The sequence below is a fragment of the Desmodus rotundus genome, chromosome 2 (genome assembly GCF_022682495.2).
Source record: "Desmodus rotundus isolate HL8 chromosome 2, HLdesRot8A.1, whole genome shotgun sequence".
NCBI classification, from domain to species: Eukaryota; Metazoa; Chordata; class Mammalia; order Chiroptera; family Phyllostomidae; genus Desmodus; species Desmodus rotundus.
Genome location: NC_071388.1, coordinates 131,987,693 through 132,012,613, shown reverse-complemented (window position 1 = coordinate 132,012,613; position 24,921 = coordinate 131,987,693). Strand labels below are relative to the sequence as shown.

Below are 24,921 nucleotides of genomic sequence, written 5' to 3'. Positions count from 1 at the left end.
AGAGTTATCTACAAAGAAGTTCCCATGAGACTATCAGCTGATTTCTCCAAAGAAACCTTACAGGCAAGAAGGGGCTGGAAAGAAGTATTCCAACCCATGAAAGGCAAGGACCTACATCCAAGATTGCTCTATCCAGCAAAGCTATCATTTAGAATGGAAGGGCAGATAAAGTGCTTCCCAGACAAGGTGAATCTAAAGGAATTCATCATCACCATGCCATTATTACATGAAATGTTAAAGGGACTTATTTTCAAAAAGACAATCAAAACTATGAACATTAAAAAGGCAACAAATTCACAATTATCAAAAACTGAATCTTAAAACAACAACAAAACATACTGAGCAAACACCCAGAACAGAAATGGAATCATAGATATGGAGTTCATTTGGAGGGTTATCAGTGGGGAGGGGCAAAGGGAAGAATGGGGGAAAAGGTGCAGGGATTGAAAAGTATGATTGGCAGGTAAAAAATAGACAGGGGGAGGTTAAGAAAGTATAGGAAATGGAAAAGCCAATGGACTTATATACTTGAACCATGGACATGAACTAAGAGGGGATTGCTGGAGGAAATAGGGTACCAGGAAGTGGAGGGCAAAGAGGGAACAATTGGGACAACTGTAATAACATAACCAATAAAATATATTTTTTTAAAAAAGCTGAACTTAAATGAGAGAAGAAGCTTATTACATCCCAAATCAGGTTTCTGGTCTAACTAGAATTAATACAAACACTGAGAGACAACAGCCTCTCTCCATTATTAGGCTTAATAATTATAGAGAAGAAATTAATCAAACTATGATCCATTAAGTGCCCAGTCTAAAGTGAGCTTAAATGGGTTCAAAAAATGATCTTAGTGTCTAATTGACCAGAGTTGAAGCTCAAAATAAGGAGATATATGCATGCTCTTAGTGGTCAGTTCTACAGGTTTTGATAAAAACGCTGGACCCTGAGGTGGTCAGACCTATCCCAGAGTGTACTTTCATCTCATTTTGATTCCTGTTCTCACTCCCGGGTGCTGCCATCAAAATGTACCTCACTGTTGAATAGGGAATCCAGTGACCTTCCCTCTTTGATAATATTGTTGTCATTTCCTTCTTGAAATATAACACACACACACCCCGCAAAATTGGTTACTTTCCAGTGACCTCATAGAAATACATCATTAGAGAAATTGCTGCTATAACATTTTATTATTGGAAAATTATTAAATGTGGAGGAAAAATTACTGTGAGTACCTCCATACAGTGTCTGCTGTCTGAGAGGCAGGGGTCAGAAGAAACACAGGACTACCTTTGTTTGAATTTTGTATTTCATTTACTACTAAATTTTTTTTACCTTTAAAGCCTTAAATAGGGGTCTGAATTAATAAGCCAAATTTTTCTCTGGCCCCACAAACCTACATGCTTATGCTTCGCTGCATGAGTCTCTGAAGCGGATTCTCTGCGGTTATGGTTCCACAGTCATATTCCATTTCCTTTTTTATTTATTTATTTTAAATTTATTTTTTGCAGCAGAGACAGTACAAAGATTAACAGGGTTCTAACACAAAGTGTTCTGGAAATGCCACATTTTTTTTCTTGTGATCTCTTATTACTTAAATATATATAGGTTTTGTGATAGTTCATCCATCTAAACCAGTTATCCAAAATAAAGTTTAAAGCTTTAAAGAACTGGGAAATAAAGATCAGCTTTTGTTCTTCCTATCAATAAACCAACTTTTAATATTCCGATGCCTTTTCAGTCTGTGAAACACAAATATCCTTTAAATTAGCCATTGCCACAGGTTCCCTTTTCTTTCCAGACTCTACTGAATCCACTAAAGAAAAAGGAAGATCAGTAACACTTTCAATTTGTGGATAAATCCCAATTAGCTGAATTCCTAACATTTGATCAAAGGACATGGAATATATGGAGGAAAACACTGTGAAGAATTCAGATATTTAATGAGATTGTTTTGATTAACTTAGTATTCTCTGAGTACTGAATCAGAGCTGAGTATTTCTCCCACTTACAGACCAACACAGTAGCCAGTTACGGCGCTGCCCTCCCAGCCTGCAGGTGCACTCTCATTAATGTGCTGTGTGCTTATCTACAGGACGGAGGGAGGAGAATTCTTTGCTGGGTGTGCCTTGGAGGTTATCATGATAATCAACTGAGATTATGAGTGGAAGCAAAGTAAAACTGCCAACCCAATATAAATATAATGTGGTATATTGTTATTGTTGTTGCTATTTTGGTGAGAGTTGTTTAAAACAAGTCTTTAAAATTTTTAGTAGGATAATTATTGTCAGAAAAACTTAACATTTTCTCATTTCCCAAGACTGGTGACACTACAATGCTAACATGTTTTCATGTTTTCTATATAATGCAATGAATCAGTGTTTAGTTATTATAGCAACATTTACATTTTAGTGAACCTAATATAGCTAGTATGGTTCATATGCCTTGGATTTTTTTTTTAACCGCAGTTAATCCAGGAGAAGTATTCCCTCACATATGTAAAGCTGGAGAATTTCGTTGCAAAAATAGACACTGCATCCAAGCTCGGTGGAAATGTGATGGCGATGACGATTGTCTAGACGGAAGTGATGAAGATTCAGAAAATTGCTGTACGTTCTCCTTCAAGTAATGTTAAATCTCCCTGACTCTCTGAGCATGTACACTGTGAAAATAGTTCATCAAAATCCAAAAATATTTTTGGTGCAAATTGAACTTTTTCTCATTTTCTCAGTCATTCTTTTGTATAGAGGTTAGGCCTTAGATTCCTCTTTGTATAGTTTTAAAGCACAGTTTTCACATCCTTCCCCATCATTAATATTATAATTTTGGTTGCTCCAGAAGTGCTTTCCTTTCCTTTCCTGTTTGTGCTGTCAGTGACACCACACCATTGTCAGAATGTCACTAGGATCTCTGAATTTAAAGATGTAGAAAATCAGTTTAAACTCTCTGGAGACAGAATTCCTCATACAGAGGGTCACGATCCACTCCATTGCTCCTTGGCAACTAAGCCTTGAAAGAGATCCAAGGAGACAAGAAGTGGGTTTGGCACATGTTATAACCTAACCTGGCTGGCTCACTTCATGGTAGGAATCACATACGCAGCACTCAGATCGAGATTAAAGGATTGACTATTCTTCCTTTTAGCTTATTTTTAGTTATTTGCCATTTGCTGCAATAGAAATAACTTCATGTTTTTGTAGGGATAATGAAACGTTCCACATACATGGAAGGCAAACAATCTGGGAAGCACATTAAATGATGTTTTCAGAATATCTATGACTAAGTGACTACCTGAATGGTTTTGAGACATATAAGATATTTTTACATGATGAGATGGGTGTGTGTGCCAGGCATATGTATCTTTTCTCTCTGGATTTGACTTATTTTCTTTCCATTAAAGACATTTCAAGTTAAAGTGGCTGAACTAATTGCGAGTTAATTGGCAATTTTCTATTTTCCTTTTTTTAAAGCCAAGAATATAAAAACAGTGTTTTAAAGATTCATTGTTAAGAATGAACAAAGTTGGCTGGTCATTCATCTATGAAACTATCTATGCTTTGGTACAAAAACACAGGAATATGGACTTCAAAAATATTTTGGAATTGTATATAAATATATAATATATAAATTGTCATCAATACATAAACATAGCAATACTTATCTTTCAATTTCTAAACATGGACTCTGACTGCAACATTATGCAGTTTTTATTTTTAAAACCCATTAATATCTATACTGTAAAGTGTGAGCCTACAAATAAAATGTTAAATACCAATTGATACAATTAGCCAAGTTTGGGAGGGAGAAGAACATTTTTGTCTAAGAGTAAGAGGTATATTTTTCCTACTTTTTCTTTTACACAAATGATGTATTATTTATTGATTAAATTAACTGCCCCCTTTCTTCTGACTCACTATGTTTGCTCATGGTTTTGATGAATGCTCCCTACATAGCCGCTCCCTTAGCCGTCAGTGCCAGCGCAGGCCGCAAACGTTTCATCACAATACCCGTGCTTCTGTCCTTCAGTTCTATGCTTCTGTGAGATTGCTCTGTTAACCAACTGCACAAAAAATCGTTTCTTTTATGAATGTAAATGCACTTTATAGTTGTATCATTAATGGTAGTCTTAAACATTTTTGTCAGTATATTTTTTTCTTATTTCATCATGTTCTATCTCAACACCCAAGCTTCCATCATTGGTTTTTCCTGGAGTCTTCTAATTTACTCATAGTCTACATTCAATTATATCAATAAACTATCTCTTTTAGATCCTCAATAGTTATTTTTTCATCTTTATCTCCTCTCAATCTTTACTGGATAAATTAGTTTCCTATCTTAGATTAACTCAGCAAGTGCCCTGCTATTATTCCTACCTCCTTTAAATAAAGCCTTAAATAAAGAATGTCTCCTTTAAATAAAACCCACTTTCCATTCTGCTACCACAGTGATATTTATATACTGAAATCTAATCTTGACATTTCAATTAGTACATAATAAGTTAAATTCTAAAATTCATTGACTTACAGATAAGGCATTTTATGTTATATCTCATTTTTACATTTTACCCTCTGTGTCCTGATCAAGTTGAACTACATGTAGATCTTGAAAAAGCATCACTTTCTCTCCTCTGTTTCCAGCTCTGGAATTCACCATAGTTTTCCATTCCTTCCACAGAGAAGTCTTTATAACACCAAAAAAGTCTCCTTCTCAATATAGATCAACTGGAGTAAACATCTGTGTATTCCTTTACTATGGTAGTTTCCACAGCACATTGCAATTATATGCTTACTTATATGGTGCATCTAATAGATGAATTTCTTCATGAGGGGACATGTTATGTTGTAACATCTTTTGAAATTAGCACAGCACCTAACACATTAATGAATAAGTGTCTAAATAAATGGGGCAACAAAAAATTGAACATCTCTGGCCACCTTCCTGCAGAATGATGTTATCTCTAAACATTTTAGCAATTCTGAGCAGCACTGTATTTCTGCGGTTCCATGGTTAATGGTCCGCAACTATATAATTCATCTCAGAGGATTGTTGTATATTTTAAGTACTCATATCTTTGACCTTGAATTCTTCTATCATTCTTTTTCTATCCTGTAACTTCCTAACTCCGAATCACAAGACTACGGGTTATATTTGCTCCTCCTTTTTGAACTATCACTGATGAAAATTGCAAAGGCCCTTGATCAAGCTTCAATGCTATATGTGTTTATATATAATGTTTATATATATTGATTTATAATGTTTATATATAATATGATCAATGTTTATATATAATATTGATACTTTAAGATGTTGATCCTCTTTTATATTGGATAACCTCTATTCTCATAAGCAGCTATTCTTGCTAGAGTCCCTGAAGTGAGTAGAAAATATTAATATGCTCAAATGTCAGAAAACATAAAGCTTTTCCACCTTATTTAAAATGTACATGAATAGAAACTTTCTTTAAAAAGTGATAAAATTGCTTTATTACCAAAGCTACTGTAAATAAATAGTGTTTTGTGAAAACTGACTGGAAAGGCCTATATTTCCTATGGATCAGCGTGATAAAACAACCATCTTTAAAATTCTATGTAGAACTAATACCAACATTTATTTTTGTTATACAGAAGTGCAACTACTGGGCTTTAGAAAAATTACTTCAGAAAGAATAGTGAAGTTCTGAAACAAATACTGAAGAGCATGCCAACTCAGTCAGGAATTTAGCCTCCAGAAAGCAGGGGAAATGATCGCCTGAGGTTAAGTTTAAGATGGCCTCCTGTTGAGCTTAGATATTGGGAGGTTTAATCCTTAGCTGTGCACAGCTTCCCACATGAGAATCGGCCTTGTCCTCGGTATATTTGGTGCTTGCATGTGTGTTGGTACTAGGGGAGAGAGCTCACGGTGATCAGTTTTGTTGCTGAGATTATGCAGGATCTCATACTTAGCCTGTTCTGGGTCACAAGTGATGCTTTTTTTTGAGGACAGATTTTACTGCCAGTCCTAAGAAACATCAGGCAAAGCATTAAAAAAGTAGGCTTTTTTAATATTTCAAGAATTACTTGAGTGAATGTGTGGTTTAAAAAAAGTATTTTCGATATATATATTATTAGATAATATTATACATATTTGTTATGTTTCACATTAAAATTTGAGGTTACTTTTAAGAGTTTTTTGGTAAAAAAAATTTTTGAAATTGAGTAACCTGTTATGTTAAGGGATGAAAACTAAAGTTAGTGGTACAGTTGATTCTAGTGAAGACATGAAAAATAAATATATTTACTTTTATATGAGATTTAATGACTTGATGTCTTCTATTAAATTATTACATTTTAACAGAGACTGGAATATTAATAGTTTTGATAAATAAGACACTGCATGAAAAAGCTGACTCAGTGTATTATACTCTAATAATTACTGTAACTTCTCCATAACTAACTTAAAGTTATCACAACTTTGTTCAAATTTATATAATTATGCTTTCTTCTTCTCTCCCTCCACCTCCTGCCCCAGTCGATCATAAGTGTCCTGACGATCAATTTCAATGCAAGAATAATCGCTGCATCCCCAAGAGATGGCTCTGTGATGGAGCTAATGATTGTGGGAGCAATGAAGACGAATCCAATCAAACTTGTGCAGGTAAAGATTTGCCTGGATACATACATAAATCTCTTCCAAAGTTAATCTCCATAAAAATGCAGGTCAATGCTCCCTAGTGCTGCTGATCTGATTATTGGAGTAGTTAATGAATTCAATGTTTGATGCCACAAAAGCTAGAATATAATTATCTTTAACTTAATCTTTGGGCACGACTCTGCTTTCCAAAGTAATTTGGCACTTTCTCTGTCCATATGGATTGACTGGCTATACGCTGCTTGGACAAGACTTGTCCCTGCTAAATCTGACTTGGCAGTGGAGGCTGAGGTTGGTTAGCATGTGGTGATATAGGCCATTCACAAGAAGAACTCTATTTCTTTTGTTGTTGTTGTTGTTTACTTTTTACCTTGGAAAATAATTTATGCATTTTATGTAGAATTTGTGAATAGTTTTCTCTTCCTAGTACATTGTTTGCATGGGGTAGGAGGGTTTTTTCCCCCATGAAGTTCTATGCCTACTAAGCCTATTTATATTTCTACATTATGCGTCCCATTGTAATAAACTTTTGAATCCTTAGCCAGATTCTTGTTGAACAGGAATATGCAGTTTGTGGTACAGGTTGTAACAGTGTGCCAGAAAGGTCGCTATTAGTCAGACAAATGTTGAAAAATGATGCTGACCAGCAGCAGCCTAGTGCTTTTCTTTAAATGATGAAAAGGAAGTACTTTACTTGATGCGTCATATTGATATGATCAGTAAGAACTGTTTTTTTTTTTTTCAAAAAATAACACACAACGACATCAAAACATATCAACCACCTCACTTTCTCTCTTTGCCAAAGTTAGCATTACTAAATGAATATTATAACTTATTAGTGAAAACTCTTGAGGTAGCTTGTAAAGAAGAGACTCCAAGGTCGAAAAGCCTGCTTTGAACTCAGTTTTTCTACTTTTTTTTTTTTTCTTAGAAAGACTTGTACCTCTCTGAACTTCAATTTACTCACATATTTCTTTCAATTCTATAATAATATTAATTAATAAAAAATTGCATCCAAAGAGCTTTTACCAAAGAGCTTTTTAAAGAAGAATAATAACAAGAACAAAACAAGTCCTGTTCCATAGTTCTAATCCATCTTATTTTCATTTTTTTCTGTAGTGACATATTGCTGAGGATCCAGGAGCTAGTTATTCTGTTGCTCCTTGATCAAAAGCTGAGCCTAATATTATGGAATAGCTGATTATTTTCTAGATGTTGTGTGTCTGATAAGGTCAGTTTACAAAGTGCAGTCTGGCAGGGCAAGCACCTCCAGAGGCCATGTGCCCCAGGCCCTGCCTTCAAGTCCCTTGTCTCACGGATGAAGGCATGAGAGAAGGGACTTCCCTAACTGACGTCCTTGGTAAGAGTTTAGGGCAAAAACAATCCACGAGTTCTTTCTCTGAAGTAGTTGCTCCTTTTATCACACTGTATTATCCTGAAGATTAGCTAGAATTTCAGTTATCAATTTAACTTTGGTCAAGTTGCCTTGCAACATGACTACAATTTACAGTGAAACCTCTTTCTAGGCTGGAGCAGTTGTTATTGTTTTAAGGCTAAGATTCAAATCAGAGATTATGCTTTACTACATCCTAAACTGATAGATCTGCTTTCACCTTAAAATTAAAGGCATTGCCAACTCTATAATTCCACATCTTCTTTATTTCTGTTAGATTTTAAAAATCTACTTGTTACTATGTGATTTTTAAAGGAGTATTTTGGATTGACTAGCTACTTTTAGTAGCAGACATGAAAATGCTATGTATGATGGCAAATAAAGCAATCAATCTTAATTAGTCAGATTTCCGAGACTTTCCAGGCCTGTCACCTGCTGGAAACAGCACAACTTGCTGACACTTCAAGTGCCACTTTAAGTGACGGAGGGACTGTAAGTACTGCCACTCAGTACTAAGTCTTCTTGTCAGTATGTTTATGCCAGGTAGTTTCATCACTGTACACCTCAAGAAATTCAATAAAAAGGACGAAAGGAAAAATAAATATGCCTTTAGCTTAAAAACTAAGTATGTTGCCATGTTACAATGTATTTCCATTTTGTTTTACTAAAATAAGTAAATAGGTCACATAGCTCATTATACTGGAAAAATATAGCAAAGTTATTAGATAATTTATCTGGTTGAGTCATTTTTATACATTTCTCAGTACAGCTGTATACATGGACATGTATCCTAGAAAAAAAGGTTTCCCATAGGAGCATTATATTATAACTAAATCCACTGTCCTGTAGCTTTAGAATTATGACTACTTTATATCTAAAAGAAAATCCTTTCCTATAGGAAGCTAATTTCTGATTTTGTTCCTTTAGGATTTCTCCCTCATGAATTTACTAATTTAATAAATGTTTATCATGGCACAGGAAATAGGATGAGAAAAAAATACACAACACTTTTCCTTAAGAAGCTAAGAGTGAAGATGGAGAAAATGATGTGTATAAGTAAACAGGTTATTCTCTCGTAGCATTCAAAGTGCTCAGTTGAGCCACATGGGAGCACATAGGAAGAACAACTCAGTCTTTGTCTATCTTTAGGCTTCCTGAAGGAGCTGATGTCCAAGCTAAACCTTTTAAAAAAGTGAAAGAATAATGCCTAAATAACAATTCAAGCCATTTAATTAGGGAAAAATGAGTTATTTGATAAAACCGAGCATTGGCAAGATTGTGGGAAAAAGGGAAACAGTAATATACTCTTGGTGATTTTCTACATTGGGCCAAATCAAGTACATTTGCAGATGTTCTTGCCTTCAAGTCTGTAGTTCCAGTTTCAGGTTTATAGCCTAATACACAGGAGACGTGAATAAGAATTCCATTGCCCTGATGCTGGTGATACTGAAAATAAGAAAATGACTCAGTGCTAATTAATGGGAGAATGGCTAGATATATTGTGTTATATTCATATAATGGAATGCTATTTATAATTAAAATGAGTAAATTAGAACTCAAGTATCAACGAGAATGACTTGCAAAAACAATTTTAAACAAAAAGTGAGTTGCTGAATATAAACAATTTAGTATCATTTCTATGAAGCATAAAAGTGCAAAACAATTCCATATGTGCTTAATGATTTCTATATTGGTAAAAATAGGATTCAAGTACGTCTGGAAATGAAAAGAAAAGACAAATTAAGGATAACCATTACCCCTAGAAAGAGAGAAAGAAAATGGATATTATTGGAAAAGATTTATATCGGGGACTTCAAATGTAACTATATTTTTTCTTACATGAAGTAAAAATCTGTAGCAAATATAGAAAACTATATGAAGATTTGATAGAGCTATATGATGGCCAACTGGTGCTATTGATATTGTTTTTATAATTTCCTGGGTGATAGAAGTATTTTACTAGAAAAAAGGAAAAGATTGATCAGCATGCAATGAAGAGGGGGAAGTGAAAAAAAGGTAGCGGCCCGGAGAGTGTGACTGGAAAAGGAAACAGCATAAACACAGTGGGCAGAACAGAGCTAACAGGGGCCTGGTAGTTCTCCCTCAACGCACACAAAAAATTAGGCTTGTGTAATTACGAGGGAGACCCGGAGGCCAAAGATGTGAGGTGGTTGGATTTGAAATTCTGGTTTTCCTCATAAAAACCATGAGGAAATGGTTTCCTTGGAGTAAAGCCTGGGCAATTTCAGACCAGCATTTTCTCACAGCACAGAATTCTGGTTAGATTACATATTCTGTTTTTCTCACATCCTCCTCAAACTAGACAGATATAGTGGCATTAAGAAAATCTGATATATTAAAAAAAATCAGACTTTGTTTTATAAGATAAAGAGTATTTTTTAAAAAACGATTTTGTTTATTATGTTTAGACAGAGGAGGAGGGAGAGAAAAAGAGAGGGAGAGAAACATCAATGTGTGGTTGCCTCTTGAGCACCCCCTACTGGGGACCTGGCCTGCAACCCAGGCATGTGCCCTGACTGGGAATTGAACCGGCAAGCCTTTGGTTCACAGGTTGGCCCTTAATCCACTGAGACATATCAGCCAGGGCAGATAAAGAGTATATTTTGATATAACATAGGTTTTGTCTAAATAGAGTGATCTGATTAAAATATAACAAAGGTAAGGATTAGGAATAATGTTGTAAGCTTTATTCTCCTCCTAAAATTGTTCCTGTGCATTATGGGATTTCTCATTGCTACATGGCTGTATAAGAAGCATAATTAGTGATGGGTAGAAAAATTCACATTGTAACAATGAATTTCCGATTCTCTGCTAGATAAATAATTCCACTGAGGAAGTGTAAATATCCTGTTTATAAAAGCAGCATTTGCTACAAAATTAGAGTCCTCTGGCACAGCTCTAATAATCTCACCTCCAAACTAACTTAGATCTGATGGAAACAGCAACTGAAAAAGTACAGGTTATGTCTCCTTGATATAAATCAAGTGATTAGAAAGTGCTAATCTAGTCAATGTGATTATATCATATAGGCAGACAGTACTTGCAGATTTATGCAATGAAACATCTTTCTCATCTGAAATCACTTCAATTTTCTTAGTAAACTAAGCAGCTAATTTTCTCTAAGATTAGAACAAACAATGAATTCATGTATTTTCAGGGCATACTGCTCCTCAATTTTAAGCCAGTAAATATTCTCTGCAGTAATAATTTATAACAGTTTTTCAAGCTTCAGAGTTAATGAGATGATGCAAATTTTAACACGAAGATTTTGTGAGATAGGCTTTAAGAGTTCTTTCTCATTGTCCTTTCTAATCACCAAAGTTTTCTTAACAAGAGAAAACAGTCTGAGAAAACTTTGCTAGAATTAAACCTACAAGACCAGGATAGAATACAGTTGCATAAGAACACCAAATTAAAGTATACTAGAAAATTTAACATATTGTTACTATGGGGTGAATTTGAATTTAATGAAGATAAAAATCAGTGATATTTGTCTTTAAAGCAAGAAAACAAGAAATACTGAAGGAACAGAATAGATAGAGGATTAATGAGGAAAAGAGTGATGTAGGAAAGAAAAAGGAGAGAGAGAAAAAGAGGTAGGGAGGGAGAGGGGAATAACAAAAAGAAGGAAGAAAGGGAGGGAGGGAGGAATGAGGGAAGTAAAGAGGAAAGAAAGAAGATCAAAATAATTGAAAAATAGCCCTCATTAAATTTCTCTTAAAAGTTAAAGGTATTTTCTGCAACCAGTGGAACAGCACAAAGATGTAAAAATTTTATTACTCTTTCTCATATTTCTATGCCCTCTCCTTACTAACAAATAAACTAGTGCCAATACCTTCCTTCTTCTCTAGGCTAAAACAAACATATACATATTTTTTCAAATAGGCATAGTTTTATTAAAATTACCTAGGGACTTTGTTGACTTAATCTAATGTTAGAATAATTTATCAGAATATCTGTAGAATTAGCCCAATGAGACAACATAGAAATATTTAATCCTACTTGAAACTCAACAATGCAAACCTCAGTAACACACATGTTTGTTGGGAAACTAAAAATCTATTAATACAAAACACAATAGGTAAAACATGAATAAATCTAATATTATATAAAATGTTTTGTTTTGGGACCCTTATCCACATAAGCAAAGCAAAAGTATATAGTGTAATAATTTTTGTGGTATTCCTAAGTATGAGCACTGAGAGTAGAAATGATGTATCCAATCCAATATATCCAATCAAGCCAATAAGTTTTTCATTTGTTTTTCTTGAGTAATCTTTGAAGTAGTCACTAATAAAGGATATACATCTTTAGATGGCAACTATACTTTGCTTAAAAGGAAACACGTAGTATATAACCTTCAAGAAATTACTTTCAATGACCTCTAAAGACCTGATTTATGGAAACCTATTTTAGTCTGTTTGGATGACTTGGCTTTGAACCACTCTATTTTATACCTATAATTAGTAGCCAAGTTGTCAGTGTGTTTTGAAGAAAAAGAAACACATTCTTGTTATTCTCAAGCCCAGGAAACAAGAGGCAATGCACATATAACCTAAATAATCACTTATCATAGTCACAAAAGCCCACACCCTAATTGTTCCTCATCTGCCTTATCTTCATCCAACCCAAGTATTAATAGGTTTAAGTACACACTTCCCAACATTTCTCTCTCTCTCTGGTCCAGTGCAAATGAAGAATGGGTGGGATACTAATACTCATGAACACACATTTGTAGTTTAGAGGGACAAAAGGAAAACAAAAGAAAATCACACACTTAACAATAACTGTGTAACAACCTAAGGCCTGGGAAAAGAGTTAGGGAAGCTATCTAGGCTTTCCTGCTTTCAGGGGTTAACCTGATTATAATAGAAAAAGGTAATCAAACTCCCTGTTGAACATAACCCCTTAATGGAAGAGTTTTAATAACCTGCCTTTGGCAGACATAAAAAGCAAGTCTCCGTGTGTGTTCAATGAAACCCTTAAGAGAGCCCAAAGCAAAGTTCATTAATATCTTTTATTAAAAAGTATACATTTTTATATAACTGTACTGAAAATGAGTTAAAAACTCCACCTTAGGGCTAAATGATTGTTTAAAAAATATATTCTGTATTCTTGCTCTATACATATTGGACCAGTTAGAGATCAAAAAAATAAATACATTGGCCCTGACTGGTGTGGCTCAGTGGATTGAGCACCAGACGGCTAACCAAAGGGTTGCCAGTTCTATTCCCAATCAGGGCACATGCCTGGGTTGTAGGCAAGGTCTCCAGTAGGGGTCACTCAAGTGCCAACCAGACATAGATATTTCTCTTCCTCTCTCCCTCCCTTCCCCTCTCTAAAAGTAAATAAATAAAATCTTTAAAATATATATGTGTGTGTATATGTATATATATTTGTGTGTGTGTGTGTGTGTAATAAATGGCCCTGGCTGGTATGGCTCAGTGGATTGAGCACCGGACTGCGAAGCAAAGGGTTGTTGGTTCAATTCCCAGTCAGGGCACATGCCTGGTTTGTAGGTCAGGTCTCCAGCAGGGGGTATGTGAGAGGCAACCACACATTGATCTCTTTCTCCCCCTCTCTCTCCCTCCCTTCCCTGCCCTCTAAAAATAAATAAATAAAATCTTACAAAGAAAATAAAAGAAAAGGATAATTCTGACTCCCATGGCTAGAAACTAGATTCCCTGAGGTAGTCTTCAAATCCTTCCTTCTATTTTGCAGTAAAAGTTTTCTTGGGTTATTGGCAAACATCATTTATTTTTTTTTAAATTAAAAGTTGGATGAAATTTAATTCAATTGTATATTCATAAGCATGTGAAAGGAAATTTTTTAAAATAATGATTTTAATTGAAGGGCAAAGCATGTGAACTTTAGAGAAGACAAGCAAGCTGGCATTGTCATAAATTAAATAAAAATTTACTTTCAAACTCTTTTATCTAATAAAGCAATATAATATATTTAAAAAGATATTGAGTGATTTATCTTTAATGTTGTTTGAAAGGCCTGTAAATTTATTCTTTGTAAATTAATTGATCGCCACAGCTAGGACATGCCAGTCGGACCAGTTTTCCTGTGGGAATGGGCGCTGCATTCCCGGAGCATGGCTGTGTGACAGGGAAGATGACTGCGGTGACCAGACAGATGAAACGGCATCTTGCGGTAAGTTGGGAGTGAACCCTGGTGTTCGCAGGTACTGTCTCAGATAGAAGATTCTATCACTATGATCTCTATTAAAGGCTGTTCATTCTTTATAAGTGCACATCAACAAAGTCTTTGGGCCACAAGTGTGTCTTTTCATGGTTCAAAATATATCCTATTCATGAGGACATACCATTTCCTCAGGTAAAATAAATGGGTCCAAACATAGCGGCTTTTATTAGGAAGTGGTTATTATAAAGCAAGCATGGCATTGGCTAATGGTCATTATTAATCTTATGTCTATATGATTACAATTTTCAAACGGAATATCACAGTGAGTGACATTTGGAGAAAATGAGGACATGTTTCTTGTTGGCATGCCTGTTACATTCTTAGAGAAATGAACAATAAAGGTTGAGGATACATAGTCGGTAGACCATGTGTTTTATTTCTATAGATATTTTATTCTGAAGGACAAATTGTTATTAAAGAAATTTTGTTAATGGTAAAATTCCTTGTCACTTTTCTTTAATCCTTCTACTTTTGAAAACAAATTTAATGTTACATGAAGTTACAGCTTTAACTTCTCTTATTTGTTCCCAAACATCAGTATATTTATGATGATTTGTCACAATAATATATAGAGAGAGACATAGAATAAACCATATTTTCTTAGATATGTGTTTTATTTCAGGCATAGCTGTAGATTCTTAATATAGCTGTGTGATATAACATATGTAACTATATGTTATATAAACTATATAAACTAAATATAACTATAATATATATTACACATGTTCAGGACATTTACTAAAATAATGAAATTGATTATATATTTTTAATAACTTAACCTCATGTTATAATACTTTTAACAGTTGGAAATAATTTTTTTACCCTGAAATTTAAATGGCTTTATTTAGGGGATATATTCTCTGTTTAACTGTATCTTTTTATTAATTTTTTTCTTATACTACACTAATAAGTCCCTGTAGATATTTGGGTTTGTAACATCTGAATAAATGTATAAATTAAGTAGCACAATTTGCCATTTTAAAGAAGACAATGTCAGTGTTCAAGAAGAAAGCAATAGAGACCCAAACAAACAATTAAAAGTACAGTTTTGCCATCAGTCAATTCTCTGTATGGTTAAGTCTGTTTTTGTTTTGTTTGTTGAGTTAGTTCTTAGATTTCACAGGTAAGTGAAATCAAATGGCATTTGTCTTTCCCTGTTTGACTTAATCCACTAAGCATAATACTTTCTATTTTACACTTAAGTAGTCCTATTTATTTATTTTTAATTTTATTTCCCTTGCCTGAGGAGATACATAAGAAAAAAATATTGCTAAGAGAAATGTTAGAGGTCTTATTGCTTATGTTTTCTTCCAGCAATTTTATGGTCTCAAGTCTTACACTTAAGTCTTTAATGCATTGTAAGTTTTATTCTTGTGTATAGTTTAAGAAGGTGGTTTAGTTTCAATTTTTTGCATGTATCTGTCTGAAGAGACTCTCTTTAACCCACTGTATGTTCTTGCCCCCTTTGCCATATATTACCTGGCCATATAGGTGTGAATTTATTTCCGGGCTCTGTATTCTGTTCCACTGATTTCTGTGTTGGTTTTTATGCAGTACCATGCTGTTTTGATTACTATAACTTTGTAGTAAGGTTTGTTATCAGGTGGCAAGATGCCTCCACATTTGTTCTTCTTTCTCAAGATTGCTGTGGCTACATGGGGTCTTCTGTGGGCCCATAAAAATTTTTGGAATATTTTGTCTAGTTCTGGGAAATATGCCATTGCATCTTGATAGGAATCACATTGAAACTATCAGTTGCTTTGGGTAGTATGGATGCTTTACCAATGTTAATTCTTCCTATCCATGAGCATGGTATATGCTTCCATTTATTTGTATCTTCTTCATTTTCTTTCTTCAATGTCTTATAATTTTCCAAGTTCACATCTTTTACCTCTTTGGTTAAATTTATTCTTAGGTATTTTATCTTTCTTCTATCAGTTCATTATAGGAATATAAAATGCTAACAATTTCTAAATATCTATTTTGTATCCTGCTACTTTGTTGAATTCATTTTATAGGTTTCAATAGTATTTTTGGTAGAATCTTTAGGGATCTCCATATACAGTATCATGTCATGTACAAATAATGTCCATTTTACTCATTGCTTCCTGATTGGGATGCCTTCTATTTCTTCTTCTTTTCTGATTGTTGTGCCCAGGACTACACTGCCGTGTTGAACCAGAGCAGTAAAAATGGACATCTGTGTCTTGTTACTGATTTAAGAAAAACAATTTTAGCTCTTCCCCTTTGAATATGATGTTAGTTGTGGGTTTGTCATATATGTCCTTCATTACATTCCCTTAATTCCCACTTAAAAACATTTATTTTTTTGTAAATGAGTACTGAATTTTGTGAAATGTTTCTCTGCATCTATTGATATGATCATTTGATTTTTATGTTTTATTTTGTTTGTGTGGTGTATCACATTTATTGATTTGTGAATCAATTGTACCAACCTTATACCCTGGAATTAAATACCACTTGATTATGGTGTATGATTTATTTAATGTATTGCTAAATTCAGTTTGCTAATATTTTTGTGAGAATTTTAGCATCTATGTTCATCAGGGATGTTAGCATATTATTTACTTTCTATGTAATACCTTTATCTGATTTTGTAATCAGGATAATGCTAGCCTCAATAATTAGGTTAGAAGCCTGCCCTCCTCCTGATGTTTTTTGGAATAAGTTTGAAAAGATTGGTGTTATTTCTTTTCTGAATGTTTGGTAAAATATGCCTGTGAAATCATTCAATCCAGGACTCATGTTGAAATTTTGGTTTTATTATTAGTGCTTTGATTTTGTTGGTTATTTTTATTTTGTTTCATCTTTGTTTCTTGTTGATTTCTAAGTTTTTGAAGATGTTATGTTTGAAGATATTATGAGATAAATACTACAAATTTCTTCCAGAGTGGCCAATTTGTTGGCATATAATTGTTTATATCATTTACTTATAATCTTTTATACTTCTGTGGTGTGAATGGTCACTTCTCATCTTTTATTCTGATTCTTTTTAATTTGTTTCCTCTTTTTTTTTTCTCTTGATGAATCTGGTTAAAGGTTTGTTAATCTTTTATTTTCCCCCCAAGGAAACAGTTCTTGGTTTCATTGATTTTCTTTTTTCCAATTTTTTCTTTTTAGAATCTATTTTATTTATTTCTGCTCTGATATTTCCCTTTATGTCCATCAATATTTGCTTTATATATTTATGTTGAGTATATAAATATTTACAAGTGTTATATCCTCTTGTTGAATTGACCCCTTTATCATTATACAGTATCCTCTTTTCTTTTTTTAAATATATTTTACTGAGTATGCTATTACAGTTGTCACATTTTTTTCTCCCCTTTATTCTCTTCCACCTTGTACCCCCCTCCCACCATCATTCTCCCATCTTAGTTCATGTCCATGGGTCATACATATAAGTTCTTTGGTTTCTCCATTTCCCATACCATTTTTAGCCTCCCCCTGTCTATTTCATACCTACCATTTGTGCTTTTTATTTCCTGTACCTTTCCTCCCATTCTCCTTCTCCCCCTTCCTGCTGATAAGCCTCCATGTAACCTCTATTTCTGTGAATCTATTCCTGTTCTGGTTGTTTGCTTAGTTCATTTTTGTTTTTTCAGGTTCGATTATTGATATTTGTGAGTTTGTCATCATTTTACTGTTCATATTTTTGATCTTCTTATTTTTCTTAGATAAGTCCCTCTAACATTTCATATAATAAGGGCTTGGTGATGATGAACTCCTTGAAATTGACCCCATCTGGGAAGCACTTTATCTGTCCTTCCGTTCTAAATGATAGCTTTGCTGGATAGAGTAATCTTGGATGTAGGTCCTTGCCTTTCATGATTTTGAATACTTCTGCCCAGCTCCTTCTTGCCTGTAAGTTTTCTTTTGAGAAATCAGGGGTAATCTTATGGGAACTCCTATGTAGGTAACTGTCTCCTTTTCTCTTGCTGCTTTTAAGATTCTCTCCTTATCTTTAATCTTGGGTAACTTAATGATGATGTGCCTTGGTGTGTTCCTCCTTGGGTCCAGCATCTTTGGGACTCTCTGAGCTTCTTGGACTTCCTGGAAGTCTATTTCCTTTGACAGACTGGGGAAGTTCTCCGTCATTATTTGTTCAAATAAGTTTTCAATTTCTTGCTCTTCCTCTTCTCCTTCTGGCACACTTATGATTCAGATATTGGAACTTTTAAAGTTGTCCCAGAGGTTCCTAAGCCTCTCCTCATTATTTTGCAATTTTGTTTCTTCATTCTGTTCTGGTTGAATATTTATTTCTTTGTTTTGTTCCAAATTGTTGATTTGAGTCCCAACTTCCTTCCCTTCACTGTTGGTTCCTTGTATATTTTCCTTTATTTCACTTTGCATATCCTCCACTGTTTCCTCTATTTTGCAACCATACTCAACCATTTCTGTGAACATCCTGATTACCAGTGTTTTGAACTGTACATCTGATAGGTTGGCTATCTCTTCATTGCTTAATTCTATTTTTGGTGCTTTGATCTGTTCTTTCATTTGGGATATATATATATATATATATATATATATATATAAATTTATTTTGTCTCAGCTCACCTGTTATGTAGTAAGGGGCAGAGTCTTAGGTATTTTACAGAGTGGGGCAACCCAAGTGGCTGTATTGTGATACTGTATGTGGGGGAGGGGACAGAGAGGGAATGATGCTGCTTGCTGGTTCTTGGCTGGCTTTCAGTCACTTCCCTCACTACCCAAAACCAAATTGGGGACATCTGGTCCTGATTCCCAGTGAGGTGGTTTGTGTATGTTCTAGGACCCTGTGGATCACTCCAATGAACTCTCCTCTGAGGCTGGGAGTTCCTCCCACTGCCATGACCCCCACAGATTTTTACAGACAGAGGTTTTGAGGCCTTATTTGCCTGTGCTATAGAACCATGGGTTGGGTGGTCTGTCTTGTTCCCCTGTTGTTCCTCCTAGTTTATCTTTATGCAAATGTGGGACAGCCAAGAGCACCAGCCTCCACCTCCCCCACCCTAGTCCTCAAGCCGCAGCCATGCCCTAAGTCCTCTCCACCCTGGCTGCCCATCTCTGCCCCTCCTACCGATCTGCATGAATGTTTCTTCTTTAATTCCTTGGTTCTTGGTCTTCCATGCAGTTCAATTTTCTGGCAGTTCTGCTTAATTTTTGTTTTTTAGATTTGTTATTGTCCTTCTTTTGGTTCTGTGAGGAGGCAAAGTATATCTACCTACACCTCTATCTTGGCCAGAAGTTGAGACCTTTCTCTAAGTGTGCCACTTGTGGAGCTAATTGGGTCATGCTCTGTAGTGGTCTGTAGCCCACCACCTGGTGTGTTAGTTCTGAGGTCTCTAGGGAAGAATTATGTCAGACACTGCCTGTGACTGGCCCTGTTTACCTATTAGGAGCTAAAAATTAATCCACAGTTGGTAGCTTCTAGTGCTGGGCCCTGGTTCCTGTGCAAGTGTCCAAGTTGCATACCAAGGCTGGCGGCCTCCAGTGTTAGGCCTTGGGCAATTAAGCAATAGGCCCAAAACACCCTGAGACCTGCTGCCATCTGCTGGTTGCCCGTGAGGCTCAGCTACTGAAAAAGCTCTGGTGATACATAAATTGTGTGAGGCAGTTTCTCAGGGAGTCACTAGACAAGGGAAAATGGCTATCACCAGGTGGAAACTGAACTAACCTCCTCCCCTGGTGTAAATACTCCTACCATGGCCAAAATCAAGTTGTCAGTATGACTCTCTGACTGTGGAGTTGGGAAATGTTCATACAAGCATACTGTATTTCCACAATGCAGATACAATACATGTAAATAATTTCAAAAGCTAAATAATTAGGAAGTTCTGATCCTTGCAGATTTATTGACCTTGTTTTCAACATTATTTATTTAATTGTAAATTTATATAATTCATTTTTTAATAACGGCTGTGTGCCTAACAATTGACTCATAGAATCCTTAGAAATTTGGAAATCAGCGCTTGCAAGTACAAAACACCTTTAGTACGCTACTGGATATGAATACATGGTGAAATTTAGTTGTCCAATGTTTGGTTTTAAAATATAGCCAAATTTTATAGGATGTATTTCTCTGTGCAGAAAGATCATCGAAGCTCAATGGAAGACCAGAAGAATGGCAAAGTCACATGAAGCCAGGGCACTTAGGACAAATGAGGGTGACAAAAGCAGCATCTTTGAACCTCTCTCTGAATTTAGAACTCCATCATCTCTAACATCTCTAAGAGCAGTGGAAAAACTACCCTTAAGAATCTCGGCTGAGGGTCTCTCACTCACCTCTATTTTCCGTTTGTCTCCAGTGGAAAGGAAGGGCCTATGGTCTTCAAGTGCCAACAGTGAAGCCCCAATGAGTAGCTGTGTTACCAGAAATCAAAGCCTCAGAGATGCAGCAATTCCTTCTCTGTCCCAACCAGTTTTATCACAGCAAAGCAATAATAAAGACACTGTATGATGACCCTTGACTCATAAACATAGTTGTTAAATAATTTCATAAGTAGATAAGATAACTAATGGTCCAGGACAGCTGGTTAGTGGGCTGCATGTGTTGTTGCAGGGCTGGTTGTCTTCAAGGAGTTCTAAAACTCCTTCCAGGCAGGCTGTGGGGGTGGCTGGGCATACAGCAGAGACAGCAGAACTGATGAAGTGAGTGCCTGAGAAAGAGCAGGGTAGTCCAGGGAAGTCCAGAAGAGACCCCTGCCCACGCTTTCTTTCCAGAACATGAGTCATACTATAGGTAACGGAAAATTACACAGGTGGTATAGAATTGAGTTTTTCAGGGGTGCCCCTGTCAGAATTGAGATGGCCTGTGACTATAAAATGGTGAATACTCTTAATGTCATGAGTACAAAATGGTCCTAGACAGGCAGCTGTGGACTGTGGGAATTTCATAAAGAAAGCGCAGAATAAATCCTGTGTCATAGGAAGGATAGCATCACTAGGAAAAGGCAAAAAACTATAGTGACATTAAACATTAACCATTTTCCCTATATAATGTAACACACAGGTTTCTCTCCAGGCTTTGTCCTCTCTGTAGTCAACACATTTATTTTTTATATCATTATTTTAAATAAAAATTTATGTCAGTAGAGAAGCGTATAGTGAAGCTCTAGTAGGCACAATCTCACTTTTAAAACTGTTGAGAGAATTGCACAGATTTCTGTCATAAGAAAAATTATTCTGCACTAAATACAAAATGACAAAATATATAAATTTTTAAATTAACTTCTTTAAGAGAACCTGTCACTCTACTTGTCAATAATGTAAAAATGAATATAGGTTCATCTCATTCCCTGTTTTACCGAGCATCATTGTAAAATGTGGACTCATCATCTATTATTTTTCCCTTTGGAATTGGTCAAGTTCCCATAGGCTTAATACTATTAGAAGGATCTGCAATCACTTCTTTCCCTCACACTTCAGTTCAAGGAACAACCTCTTTTGTATTTAAATAACTACTGCTTTGCAACAAAAATAATATTAGCATTTAGAATTAAGTATATGAGAATCCTATGACTGGAAATGTTTCCCGTAAAAATTAGGAGCTGAGCCTATTACGTCTGGGGTTCAGATTTTCAGTGCAGTGCGCTAGCACCAATTGACAAATGTGATTCATTTTACTTGCATTTGTCTTTACAAGTAAATTGCACATATTAGGTTGAGATTTTATTTGGCAAACATTTACATAATTAGGAAGGCCCTTGAGCATTCTGTCTTAGTCTTTAAACAATCTTAGCTTTTTCAGTAGTCTTCATATGTTGAAAGGGAAATCTGTAAATTGATGTTACAAATAAGAGAGGATACGTTAACTTTGTGAAGCCTGTGTTAGAAGTGGACTATGTGTGGAAGAATGAAATGATCAATCTCATTTCTAGGATAGGACTTAGAATTGGTTCTCAACTTGAGCTGTCAAAAAAAGAATGACCCGAGGAGCTTTAAAATCACCTGTCTATACCCCACCCTAGACTAATTAATTAAAAATCTCTGGGGGTGGGACTCATGGATCAAATATTTAATGTTTTCCATGTGGTATTAATATGTATCAAGTCTGAGAGTCATTAACTTAAGATGTTGTTTCTCAAACTTGAGCAACATAAATGTGAATTTCCTGACAGGCTTGTTAAAACCAGAAAGTTAGGACTCTTTCCCCCATTCCAAGGGTCTCTGATCCAGTAGGTCCTGGGTTGGGCCCAAGAATTTACATTTCTAACAAATTTCCCTTTGATTCTGATCCTCATGCTAATCCTCCTGGGATCCCAGTTTAGGAACCACTAACTTAAGGAAACCACCATTTATATTTGATTTTATCTTACATACACTTACTGAGATAATTATGTTTATATATGCAAAATTAATTCAGGATGGAAACAATCATTCAGACAAATTTCCTGCCCATCCCCAAATGGCAGTATTAAATATAAGGGTATTTCATGATTAAATATATAAATATTTCAAAAAACTCTCTTTTTGCCCCTTAGATAATTTACTAGAAAACAGTATACTTGTTTATTTTAAACTTTAACAACCTTTGGGTTGTTCTGTCTTCCAGGTTTCTAAACATAGCTGACATTTATTATTTTCAAATAAATACACCTTAATATGTATTGATAACTTATAATTTGTTCAGAGTTTAACTTTGGAAAATACCTAAAGTTTATTGAAAGATTGAATGACAATTAAATGGGGAATAATAAAAAAAATCTACTAAAATTTGCTAATTTTATGGTACTCCATTTTATGGATGTTTATTTTTTAATCTTTGGAGATAGTAGAATTCTGCCTTGTGTACTTCTAATATTATAATTTTACTCTACATTAATAAAGAGCAAAGGATCTCAGAAAGAGAATTGATAAGTGTCAGGCAAAAACAGAAGAGTTCTAAAAGAGAAATAATTTCATTTAAATTACTTTAACTGAATTATCAGAAAAACAACGTTTCTGATTAAGCATAATTTTTTAACTTGGTAGGAAAAAAACTGCATATGTGTGTAACAAATTTAATGAGGATCATTCACCAGTGGAGAACTGATGTGAAATATGATTATTGCCAAGCACTGCTTTCATCCGCTTTGCCATTCCTTAATAACATCTTGGCAGACACAATGACTCTGGTAACTTTTAGTTCCTGTAACTTTGATTGAATCATCCAATATTGTTTCTTAGTCCAAGTTTCTCCTCCGTTGTTGCCAGTTAAACTTGAGGCTCTCGGAACTTGTAAGAGAGAGGAATGCGTTTTGTTTTTCTTGTTTTTTTCACTCTTCACTTTTCCTCTCTCTAGACTTACCACTTCAGGCAGAGGGGACAGATGGAGGAAATGGGTGACACGTTTTAAGGAGGCCTCATGGTAACATTCTCTCTGCTTCTCTGAGCTGAGCATCACAGTCCTCTGACGCATGAGAAATGCAGTCTTTTGCGGGCTCTCATGTGAGATCTTCAGACACGCCTGAGGTCTCAATCCTCCTCTTAGTTCCCTGAATATTTTCTTCTCTGTTGTCTCTTCTCCCTTCTTTATAGCCCTCTCACATCACAATCTAAATCTCTTTTATTCCCCATCCCCCATCTTTCCCACCAAAAGTGGTATATCTCACAGCCTTAGCTTACTAGAATACGATTGCTTCAGGGCTGTCCTCTTGGTTGCATTGCTGATATCAAAAAAGTTTTGCTCACTTTTGCTGCATTCACCTCATTTTGCTCTTCTTCCAAATGTTGAGATCAGACTGCGCTCCAGACAACCCATCTCTGAAGCCTACCACGACCCTGCAGTTCTTTCTTCCTCTCTAGATACAGGATAAAATGGCCAATCTACTTCCTGTGCAACACCCAATCAGTTCTCTTCTCATGCACCCACAAAATTTCTTGAATGGCTCTCATGCATTCTCTCCTTCCCTTGAGTCCAATGGTCTCTCCACAAGGTTGACGTGCGGAGTACTCTCCACTTACAGGGAATGGCTCCAAATACTGGGTTCTTTCTATAGAATGTGAGGCTTCTTAATGTCTCCCGGTTCTTAGCCCTGGATTGAAGAAGAACAATATTGTTACAAGTGTCTGCTTACTTAACTCATTTATTTTCTTTCTTTCTCTCACTATACTTCTCTCTTCAGCAGGTAGGCACATACCTACCATTGCATATATTCAATACATGGAAATTTTAAAAGAATAAGAAATATCATTCATTTACCCCCTCATGTTATGAAAAAAAATGCTGAAGCACTTAGAGTTGTGTGTCCAGAATTGCAAAATAAGTTAGTAAATGTAGCAACATTGAAAGTCAGCCCTATTCACTTCTAGTTATCTATTTCAGAGAATCAATGACTTTGGTAGTTGAATATATAGATGTTACATAATTGAAGCCTTCATCCAATATAAGAATTCTTCTGAAACTGGTCTCAAAGATACTTACCCAGTTCTTGTTTGAATATTTTTAGGAACAAAGAATTGGCCATTTTCCAGGGTAGTTAATTTTACTGTTGGGCAGTAATCAAATTTCAGAACATTATTCCTTTATAGAGCTAGCATCTCCCTTCCTAAACATTACACTCAGGTGTACTCTTCTGTCCTTTGAGGCTACGCAAGCTGAATTTGTAACCTTCCCCACAGGATAGGTCTTTAGATAACAAAAGACCATCAAGTTCACCTACACCTGCTCAGATTCATCACACCAC

General features: G+C 35.3%; 1 protein-coding gene across 1 annotated transcript in view; it reads left to right on the top strand.

Annotated features, from left to right (window-relative positions):
* LRP1B (LDL receptor related protein 1B) overlaps positions 1-24,921 on the top strand; it is a 1,720,016-nt gene that overhangs the window by 1,053,105 nt on the left and 641,990 nt on the right. Inside the window, exons 17-19 of the mRNA XM_053919407.2 lie at positions 2,469-2,609; positions 6,508-6,633; positions 14,084-14,200. Of these exons, the coding sequence (XP_053775382.1) occupies positions 2,469-2,609; positions 6,508-6,633; positions 14,084-14,200 (384 nt within the window). The remainder of the gene's footprint in view (positions 1-2,468; positions 2,610-6,507; positions 6,634-14,083; positions 14,201-24,921) is intronic.